This window comes from Lathyrus oleraceus, chromosome 4 (assembly GCF_024323335.1).
Source record: "Lathyrus oleraceus cultivar Zhongwan6 chromosome 4, CAAS_Psat_ZW6_1.0, whole genome shotgun sequence".
Taxonomy (NCBI): Eukaryota; Viridiplantae; Streptophyta; class Magnoliopsida; order Fabales; family Fabaceae; genus Lathyrus; species Lathyrus oleraceus.
Window position 1 is genome coordinate 188,660,469 of NC_066582.1, and position 11,957 is coordinate 188,672,425.

Here is an 11,957-nt window from a genome sequence, read left to right on the forward strand (position 1 = left end):
ATAATGCAAAGTTCTTATACTTGTGAACGACTAGTTGGGTATTCTTCTTAAAATGACAAAATGTCTTTTCATTAAAAATGAATCAAAATAAATATCTTTGATATTTTTACCACGAACTATGAGGTTTTGATCCTCCATTGTACTTTATTGGTACGTAGGCATGAGACTTCAAAAGTCTTTGGCAAACAAAAAAAATTAAGAAAAATATTTCTTTTCCCATCTCTCCAATCTTTTGCAAACAACATCTTTTTTCAAACTAAAACATACATATTTTCAAAGAGGTTTCCATGGAATACCATGGATGTTTAGGGTACTCATACCTTCCCTTTTCATAACTAACCCCCGGACCCTTATCTTTATTAATTTTGTTTTAAAACTTCTTTGGGTTTTGTTGATTCTTTTTTCCTTTTCCTTTAGAAATAATAAAAAGCGCAGTGGCGACTCTTGCTTTGCGAGTTAAGTTAATCAATAGCTTAAACTCAAATTTTACCGCTACATATGTCAACAAGTGAAGATTGAGCATCAAAGACCAGGTGGTTTGTTACAACCATTGGAAATTCTATAGTGGAAATGGAATAGTATTTTTATGGACTTTGTAGTAGGGTTACCGTGTACCATGGTGGTTACAATTCGATCTGGGTGATTGTAGTTTGCTTAACAAAGTCAGCTCATTTCCTAGCAGTGAAGACCACTTACAAAGTTATTCATCTTGCAAGGTTGTTCATTGTAGAGATTGTGATGTTGCATGGTATTCCCTATAGTATTGTATCATATAGAGATATGAAATTTACTTTAAGAATTTGAGAAGTATTTCAAAATGACATGGGATTGAAGTTATGTTCGAGAGGACGATTCAGACCTTGGAGGATATGTTGAGGGCCTGTGTGCTTAAAAGTGGAAGAAATTAGAAAGGCCTCCTACCCTTAATTAAGTTTTCATATAATAACAGTTACCATTCTAGCATTGGTATGGCTCTATATGAAGCTCTTTTTGTAAGGAGATGTCAAAGCCCTCTTTGTTAGACGAAATTTGGTGAGAAGGGGATTATAGTATCGGAGATTATTCTAGAGACCACTGAAAGGATAAAGATGATACAAGAGAAGATGAAAAAGGCTCAAGATCATCAAAAGAGTTATGAAGACCATAGAAAAAGACCATTAGAATTTGGATAAGATGATCTTATATTCTTAAAGGTTACTCCAATATTGATATTGAAAGGACCTTTTAAATCATGGAAGTTAAGCTCGAGGTATATTGGAACATGTCAGATTATTGAAAGGATTGGTGAAGTAACATATCGTTTGGCATTACCACCCTCACTCTCTGGTGTGCGTGATGTGTTTCATGTGTCTCAACTGAAGGTGTGGGAAACACAAGAAAGGGGGCTTTGAATCGGGTTTCAAGTATGACAACTTTTCTTCTCCCAAAAAAAACACAATAATAAGGATAATGATAAAAGGAACAAGTATTTTTATCATGGTTCACCATTAACTAGGGTACCTTCAGCCCACTCACCTGAGTGATTTTGCCTTAGAAAAGGACTTAATCCAATAATCAATCTGATTACAAAATAATGACAATCTTTTAGTGATTTATTAAGAACTTTGACCTACTCGGTCCCCTAAGAAATATGTCGGTCATTGGCTCCTTAAGATCCTCACCAACCTGGTTGCTTAAGGAGATTTAATCCTCTTTGACAATCTGTCAAAGCCCTCTCAAGAACCTGACCATTTGGTCGCTTGAGGAATATAACCAAACTTGGTTATAATTGTTTTGTGTTTTTAAGTGTATTTATTTTTTAAGCAGATTACACAAAGTTACAATCAGAATTTACACTTAAGCGAGATATAAAATGTTGAGCTCTAAGTACTTGTTTCTCTTCTCTCTTGCTTTTTCACAAATTTTCTTTCTGTTGTGCTTTTGCAGTTGATCTTTTGATGTTTGAGATCACTTCTTGTGTCTCTATATTTTGCAGCTCCATGTCAGTGAAGTGTATTTCTCAATTGTGTTTATATGTTGAGAACATATCTTGTGTTTACTCATTGTTAGAATCAGAGATCACTCTAAGTGTCTTTATCTTGTTTGAGAACACTTTCTTTTCTCTCACTCGTCCCTGGTGCTCTTCCACACTTAGTTTCATACTTTTTCTCTACCACTCTGCTATAACTCTTAATCTTCAAATTCCTCCTTAAATAGATATAAAATGTTACCATTGAGGATGAAGATTAAATTTGCTTGTGGTAAAGGGTAGGTCTTTCTTCGAGGAACACTTTTGTTGTAGAGTGGCTAGATATAGCAATAAATCATGAGTAGGTAAAAAATATGTTTCTAGCTATTTGAAGCAAAGATTTGATTGTTATTACAGCTATATCAAGACAATGATTGTTACAATAGTAAAGTGGTGAAATGATGTAATGTGAGACAAGCCATAAGAATAAGTAGCCTTTTTTGAATTTCAGCATATTTATCCCAATGGGAGACAATTAATTTTGCTACTTTCAATGTACTAATTTTACGAGTATTCTTTCTATTATTTTTCTCTAAATCATTGGCTTTATTTTTGAATGAGATTTAAAGCTTGATTGGAATTCAGAGCCTTTAAAGATGTAGACATCAGAGTCTAGTGAGAATGAGGCTTGAATTCAGAGTGAGTCTGGGTTGTTTGATGCACAAGCGTAGTCTTTGAATATCCGAAAAATCACTTCTTCATTTAACACTTTGTTTATAGAGTTTGTTGTTGTCATAGTCCATATCAGATTCTGCATTTGTTCGAAGTTTCACTTTAAGCTGTTTTGACGAGAGTCTTGTTTGATACATGATCTGCTTTGTTCTTCATTTGGATTCTATTTTAGACTTTGAGTTTCTGCACACTTAACAAAATAGTTAGTGTGTAAAATTGTTCTTCTACACTTTATATCATCAAAACCTAAAGGCGTGTAGATGTAGAACCAATCTTGTTCTTACATCTACTTCGGAGATTCATTCCCAACCCTTTTTATCTTGTTCTTATGGATACCGTTGAGGTAGAAGCAGATCTTTCTTTCAAACCGCTTGAATCATCACATCTCATATTAAATCTTTCATCATCTTCATCTACTAAGGTAAGTTTTAGATAGAGTTAAAATTCGATGAAATTTTCATAAAAATGGGGATTATGAATTATGGCTTGAATCATCACATCTCATGAATTTATTACTAATACATGGTGATAGTGTTGCCTTACATGCTTCTATATGTCATTCCATGACTTTTATATGTTGTCTTGGTGTATTATGGTGTTTGGTGATGTTGCTTGGTTTATTTTTGTCATTTTGTCACGTTTTCCACTGGCTGGGTTTTGTCATTTTATCACATTTTCCACTATTTGGTAATGCTATTTTATTCTCGCTAGGTCTCTCTAAGTGGGACAGTTGATCTTGAAGAAATGTGACATTTTGACTTGTCTCACTTGAGCCTCGCTAGGAGTTTGCTGGGAGAGAGCTCACTTGAAGGCCTTGTTGAGTCTCACTAAGCGAGGAAAGGAAATTTTTAGAGGTTTGATCATTATGTTGCGCCTTGCTTGGAGTTTTCCTCGAGCTCGCTGAGCGAGGATTGGGATATGTTAAAAAGTGAAATGTGATTATGTTTCCACCATAAAATGGGAACCATAACTCCGATTGACGCGAGGTCGAATGCGTTGAAAAGTTAATTCAATGCTTTATCATTTAATGAAGTAAAATAACGCATATATGTTAAATAATGCTTGATGAGTGGTAATGAATTATTATGATTATGTTATGAATTATATCATGAACTATTGTTTGTCTTGAATGCATAATTCTTGTATTAACTATGATGAAAAGTGAGGTAACCTAGGCTAATAAATAGGTGAATGAACTAGTAACATAGACTTAGGTTATAATAAGGAATTATATGGTGATGCTTGAACGGGAATGTACCCTAGTGTGTATCACGGACGAGTAGTCGCTTGAGTTATGAATCAATGGGCCTTCTACAGAATATGTTGTGATGATATGAGAAATGGTGAATATGATCACCTAGTGATTCATGAGAGCAATCACATTGAATGTGGAACCTAATCCCGTATTCAAAAATAACTCTTGATCGTACACATCCTAATTGAGATTTTTATGTAAAGTAAAATTGGGATGTATGCATAAATGATTTGTGCCTCCCAATTGGTTTGAGTTCCAACTATGGGTTGAGTCTCATAGACGAGAGGTGGACCTCTAAGTGGGTTCAAGTCCCATATGAGGAAAGATATTCTAAGTGGTTTTGAGTCTCATACGAGTGACGGTTCTTGAAGTGGGTTCGGGTCTCATGAAGAACCCTAATCCACACGAAAGTCGAATCATATAAAACATATGTGACCTGAGCCTTACCCTAGACATAGCTCCGGTCGAGGAAAGATGTTTTGCTTCTTTTTCGAATAGTGATTTATTGAGTTATGTGAACTCAAATTACATGTTTACATGTGATTATCCCTTAGATGCTTAAGTACTTCTCTAGTGTGTCAGTGTACACATGTATTATTTTATCGAGAAGCTTAAGTTGAGGTTTAGATAATAGCTATTTAGAGCCGAGTGAGCTCATAAGATAGGGAATCCACTGAGATTATTATCTTACCCCACTATTATTGTTAATTTTCAAGTGGTTCTTTGCAGGTGAAAGGCAAGGATAAGCTTGTCTGATGATGTTTTAGAGGCTTTCAATATGATGATCTTCCGTTGTACCATGTATATATATATATATATATATATATATATATATATATATATATATATATATATATATATATATATATATATATATATATATAAATATATATATATATATATATATATATATATATATATATATATATATATATATATATATGTCTTAGTTTTTATTTAGTCATCTTTGTATAGCATGTGTCATGTTGTATATTATTCTTTTGGACATGTATATATAATATTGCTCATAGGCTCTTATGTGTATCAGTACCAATTTACACTATATATAATATATTTTCTAAATGTATATTATGTGTGGACGTTACACAATCTTGGATGACCATTCCCAAAGAGAAGAGGCGTATTCAATAAAAGGGTGGCACATCAAGCAAATGGGTGATCGATCTAGAGGACAAACGGGCAGGAGATTTTAGACGATGTGAGGCATTATCTACCTCTATTATCGTTCTGATGACCTCCTTATGAATATATTAATACAAAAATATTCTTTAGTTAATTTTTAGGAAAATTATTCTTTAATAAAAGTGTACTCTTGAAATATGAGGATTAATATAGCCATGAACATAAACATTATTTCTATATTCATAAAGTTTACTTTTTTTTATTCTAGACATTTAACTGCTCTAATAAATACATGAATCAAGTTTATATAAATACAGAAGGCAAACGGGTAATAAGTTGCGTCACTACTCATTTTTTGATGGCAAAATCAATCTTCTTAAAAACTACATTCATATATCTAGGAGATACAACATTGTTATTCGTAAATCTTTAAACTCTTTGTAAAAGAATAATTGTTTCTGGTACTAGGAAACCAAAAATGTCAAAGGCAAATGATATAAAAGCATGTTGATTATCGGAATACATTTTCTCATGTTTGACCATTTTATTTGAAGCAGTTTGGGAATTGTCTTTCCCACAGTAAAACCGTTAGCTCTCAATTCCACCAATGGAAAAACTCCAATCAAATTCTCACAAATATGTTTCTCTTCTAACCACCCGTACACCAGATCATCTGCTAGCCTTACTGGCTTAAGTGTCGATCTCCACTCAAATGGGTCGGTCAAAAAATTCACTTGCGCTTTTTTTTTAAATTGGCTGAAGATCAAATCAAATAGCATAGATTACACCGAAGGACTTGTCTTATTGTCATTGAAATATAAAATAATAATGTATGTTCTAGTTCTTAGACTGGTGTTTTGAGTTTGCATTGCAAGATATGTGGAGGGAATTTTGCAGTAAGTGCAATGTTAGCAGTGCAATGTGATTTTTGCATTTGATGGTGGCTATTATTCTACTGTGGGTGGTGGTGCTATTGGTCAAGTTAGATGCTTCGATTGCAATTTTAAGAGAGCTTTGGTCGTAAAAGTCTGTCTTTTTCTTTCTGATGGAAACAGGGAGTGATGTTTGGTTCAATACGGGCAATCCAGACAGGTGTGAATCTCCTATTAAGCCATGTGTCATATGTTTCCATGCAAAGAAGCAAACTCTCCCCACAACCCCACGTAGATTACAATGCTTCTTCATTCCAAAAGTTCGAGGTTATAAATTCCCTCCACGTGCTAACCATCCTATTCATCACACAAACAATCCTTCACAAACACCTATCCTCCACGTTACAACACACATACTATATCACATTAAAGAAAACAAAAAATGAAACAACATAAGACCTTAAACTATTGAACAACATTATCTTTCTCACTCACTCCAAAGTGAAGTGAGTGAGAAGAGTATACAATGGCTAATGTTCCCATTTCGAGAGATAATATTATTGGAACAATATTATTACCAGTTAAGGAACAAGAAAACTCTATCATAGTATCCACTCTCATTCACGTTCTCTCGATAAATAATGTTGTTGTTCCTACCCAACAAAGGAAACAGGAATCAGAAGCAGCCACGTCATCATGTGGAAGTGGGTCCCTCCCGATCCATTATGATCCTTACACGTGTCGTGCATGTAAAATCAACGGCTGTCTCGGTTGCAGATTCTTCATTGAGAAAGAGAAACGTGAGAAGAGAAAAAAGTACAGGGGAGTGAGGCAGAGAGCATGGGGAAAATGGGTGGCTGAGATACGAGATCCAAAAAGGGCAACTCGTGTTTGGCTTAGTACTTTTGCTACGGCGGAGAATGCTGCAAGAGCTTATGATCAAGTTGCTATTAAGTTTCATGGTGTTAGAGTTAAACTCAATTTTAAATCCTCTGATTATACTGTTAGTGATGAAAAGATGAAAAGTGCGAAAGTGAAGGAACATGTTGGTGAGATTGCAAGGATGAATCAAACAAATACAGTATTTTCACCTAAACAGAATTAGTTCAAAGACTCTAAGTAAACAACTTCAAGTTACAGTCTTTTCACTTAATCTATACCCGTGTGACTTCTATCTAAGAACTATTAGATATGAGACCATACTCACTCCCCCTCAATCACAGCAGTGATATGACAACAAATACAAAAAGAAAGAAGACACCCTTCAAGGATACATACTTGATCTTGCTTAAAAGCTTTAATTAAGTAAACAAACACTCGTACTTCAAAGCTTAGAGTGGACAAATTACAACACAAAACTCAGTCCAATTCATACATCAACAAGATGAATGAATGGCTCACAATACACAAGCTCACACAAAACTAAAACCCTAAAACTGAAGGAGAATTGCCATCCATGGCGCAGCGGAATTTAAAATTTCTCCATTTAGTGATCCTTACGAATGGGCATGATCAGTGATAGAATCGTTACCTCTTGTGGCGATCACGAACGTCTCTACTCAGTCCACACGAACGGATTCCTTCAATCGCAGTACTAGCTGTTATGAATGAAGGCTTTGAGTGAGAGAAAGAGAGATACGAAATTCCAACTCTTCAGTTGTGTTGTATTCCCATACAATTCTTCTGCACAAGAGTTCTATTTATAGAACCACTTGTGTGGGCTTCAAGCCAAAAAGCCCACTTAAGTGCATTTTGCCTATATCTCATAATATGCCAAAATCACTTAAGTATTTGGTACCTTACCATGTTTCGTATTCTACGTAAGGGCACCATACATTACGGTATTCCTTAATTACTCTATCTCTCATCAATCCGTCCTTTGTGTGTGACCCTATAGGTTTTCGCGACGTTTGCAATTATATTAAATCACGCATTTAACATAATAAACAGTGAGCGGTATCTAGCAACACATCACTGCTACCCAAGACACGAAAATGTCATGTGATCTGACAAAACCTCCTGTGATAATAATTATGTGTATAATTACCCATTTGCCCTTATGTCTATATTGAACACAAGGTATAGACTGTGTCATCCTTGTCCAGTTCAATATTGGGCCCATAGACATTTATCCTGTTACGCAGGATGGGCAAATTCCACCTAGGACACTCATGTCCCTCAGGATGCTTTGTGGAGTACCCATCAACTGTCTTTATGGTTATCCAGTTACGGACAACGTTGGATCAGCAATAAAGCACTCGACTCTAAATCTAGGATCCATAGTGGTTTCAGGTCGAAGAGTGGTATACACCATTATCACCATGAGAATAACTTATGACACTTTGCATAACTTTCTATATAGTATTCTCATAGCGGGTCAATCCGGTATAAATATTACTCTTAATATTCATACCTATGTTTAAGACTTGATAACTCTTTATCCATGATCCATGAGATGTGATCATCAGTCTACAAACATAATAGTCTTAATGCTTTAATGTTATCCCACTTCACACTAAAGCTCGACTACGGATACTTTAAGAATAGTGTCCTTATGTTTAATGTGCTCTCATGATTAAGTCACACTTAATACATTAAACGGACTATCTATTCCAGGGACTTTATTAATCAACCATAATAAAGAAAAAGCCTTTTTATTAATTAATAAATAATTCGATACAAGTACCAAAAGTATTGGCCTCTAGGGCTTACACCAACAATCTCCCACTAGCACTAGAGCCAATCAGGCATACCCCTAATGCCCATTGATCTAGTATGGCCATCATGCTTCTGCTGCGCAAGAGGCTCTGTTAGTGGGTCAGCAATATTGTCAAGTGTAGGTACTCTACATATTTTCACATCTCCTCGATCTATTATCTCTCGAATGAGATGATAACGCCTAAGTATATGTTTGGATCGTTGGTGAGATCTAGGCTCCTTAGCTTGTGCAATAGCACCATTGTTATCACAATAGAGACCAATGGAATCCACAATGCTAGGGACTATGCCAAGTTCACTAATGAACTTTTTGATCTAAACAACTTCCTTTGCTGCACTTGAGGCAGCCATATACTCGGCCTCGGTTGTAGAATCAGCAACTGTATCTTGCTTTTAACTTTTCCAGCTCACAGCGCCACCGTTCAAGCAAAACACATAACCAGATTGCGATCTAAAGTCATCCTTATCTGTCTGGAAGCTAGCATCGGTGTAACCAATTACAGCCAACTCTTCCTGACCTCCATATATCAAGAATGAGTCCTTAGTCCTTCTCAAGTACTTAAGGATATTCTTGACAACTACCCAATGGGCATCACCAGGATCAGATTGGTACCTACTCGTTGCACTTAAAGCATACGAGACATCTGGTCGAGTACATAACATGGCATACATGATAGATCCTATTGCAGATGCATATGGAATCCTATTCATGCGATTCCTTTCTTCCTTAGTTGAAGGGGATTGTGTTTTTGATAGACACATGCCATGTTGCATAGGTATGAATCCTTTCTTGGAATCATGCATATTAAAGCGTCTCAGCACTTTGTCTATGTATGTACTCTGACTTAGGCCAAGCAGTTTTTGTGATCTATCTCTATAGATTCTGATTCCTAATATATAGGCTGCTTCACCTAGGTCCTTCATAGAAAAGCATTTCCCCAACCAAGTCTTTACTTGTTGCAGGGTAGGGACATCGTTTCCAATGAGTAATATGTCATCTACATATAATACCAGGAAAACGATCATGCTCCCACTAACCTTCTTATAGACACAAGGCTCATCTTCGTTCTTGATGAATCCATATTGTTTTACCGTTTCATCAAAACGAAGATTCTAGCTTCTGGAAGCTTGCTTCAATCCATAGATTGATCTTTGTAGCTTACATATCTTATGGGCTTCTTCTGGTATGTCAAATCCTTCAGGTTGTGTCATGTACACATCCTCAAGAAGATTCCCATTAAGGAAAGCAGTTTGACATCCATCTGCCATTGATCATAATCATGATATGCAGCGATAGCAAGTAAAATCCGAACAGATTTAAGCATTGAAACTGGTGAAAAGGTTTCATCATAGTCAACCCCATGAATTTGTTTATATTCATTTGCAACCAGTCTTGCCTTATAGGTATGTACTTTACCATCCATGTCAGTCTTCTTTTTGAAGACCCACTTGCATCCTATAGGGTTAACCCCTACAGGAGGCTCTACCAAGGTCCAAACTTGGTTTATGTACATGGAATCCATTTCAGATTTCATGGCTTCTAGCCACTTCTCAGACTCGGGACCAGTTATGGCCTCTTGGTAGGTCACAGGCTCATCTTGATCCATGAGTAATACATCACCTTGATCTGTTATGAGATATCCATATCTCTCATGTAGGTGACGTATCCTGCCTGACCTACGCTGGTCTTGTTCTACTTGAGCAGGTTGCTCTACCACAACTACTTGTGTTTCCTACTCTAATTCCTCCATAGGTGTATCGATGCTTTGTGGTTCTTGAATTTCTTCAAGTTCTACTTTCCTCCCACTGATTCCTTTGGAAATAAAATCCTTTTCTAGGAAAACTCCAGTTCGAGCGACAAACACTTTGCCCTCAGAAGGATTGTAGAAATAATACGCTCTTGTTTCTTTAGGATACCCCACAAATAAGCATTTGTCAGATTTGGGCTCAAGCTTAGTTGAAATTTGTCGTTTCACATAAACTTCGCAACCCCAAATCTTCATGTAAGACATATGTGGTTTCTTACCACTCCATATCTCATATGGTGTCTTCTCAACCTTTTTGGATGGAACACGGTTAAGTGTGTAAGCTGTTGTCAATAGCGCATGTCCCCAAAAGGAGTTTGGAAGATCGGCGTGACTCATCATGGATCGGACCATGTCTAACAGGGTTCGATTTCTCCTCTCAGATACACCATTCCATTTGGGTGTTCCAGGAGGAGTGAGTTGGGATAGGATCCCACACTCTTTCAGATGGTCATCAAACTCTAGGCTTAAATACTCACCACCTCTATCTGATCGAAGAGTTTTAATATTCTTACCTAGTTGGTTTTGTACTTCATTCTTGAATTCCTTGAACTTTTCAAAGGACTCTGATTTGTGTTTCATTAAATACACATAACCATATCTACTGAAATCATCAGTAAATGTGATGAAGTATTGAAAACCTCCTCTGGCTGGTATGTTCAGTGGTCCACATACATCAGTATGTATGAGGGCCAAAATATCATTAGCTCTTTCACCTTTTCCTGTGAATGGAGACTTTGTCATCTTTCCAATTAAACAAGATCGGCATGTCTCATATGATTCATAATCAAAAGAGTCCAACAGTCCATCTTTATGGAGTTTGGAAATGCGTTTCTCATTTATGTGGCCTAATCGACAATGCCAAAGGTAAGTTGGATTTAACTCATTGGGTTTCATCCTTTTAGTATTAATGTTATAAACTGACATTTCAAGATCAAGGACATATAATCCATTGTTCATTTGAGCAGTGGCATAGAATATATCATTCAAATAAATTGAACAACAATTGTTCTTTATTATGAATGAAAAACCGAACTTGTCCAAACAAGAAACGGAAATAATATTCCTGCTAATTGCAGGTACATAATAACAGTTCTCTAACTGAATTATTAAATCACTAGGTGAATTCAATTCATAAGTTCCTACGGCTAAGGCAGCAACCTTTGCTCCATTACCAACTCGTAGGTCGACTTCACCTTTTGCCAATTTTCTACTCCTTTTTAGTCCTTGCACATTTATACAAATGTGAGAACCGCATCCAGTATCTAATACCCATGATGCAAAAGTAGATAAATTAATTTCAATAACAAAAATACCTGAAGTTGGAGTCTCTACTCCATTCTTCCTATCTTCCAGGTACTTTGGGCAGTTCCTCTTCTAGTGTCCGGTCTTACCGTAATGGAAGCAGGTGCCTTCTTTTTCTATGCCTCCACTAGGCTTTAAAGCAGCACTAGTGGGTTTGGGTTTGGCAACTTCCTTGCCTT

At 36.2% G+C, this 11,957-nt stretch overlaps 1 protein-coding gene across 1 annotated transcript; it reads left to right on the forward strand.

The window, feature by feature from the left end:
* Nucleotides 1-968: 968 nt before the first annotated feature.
* LOC127136619 (ethylene-responsive transcription factor ERF109-like) lies at nucleotides 969-7,055 on the forward strand. The gene is made up of 3 exons (XM_051063157.1): nucleotides 969-992; nucleotides 1,194-1,326; nucleotides 6,502-7,055. Exons 1-3 carry the CDS (start codon nucleotides 969-971, stop codon nucleotides 7,053-7,055), a joined length of 711 nt encoding a protein of 236 aa, XP_050919114.1.
* The last annotated feature ends 4,902 nt before the right edge of the window (nucleotides 7,056-11,957 follow it).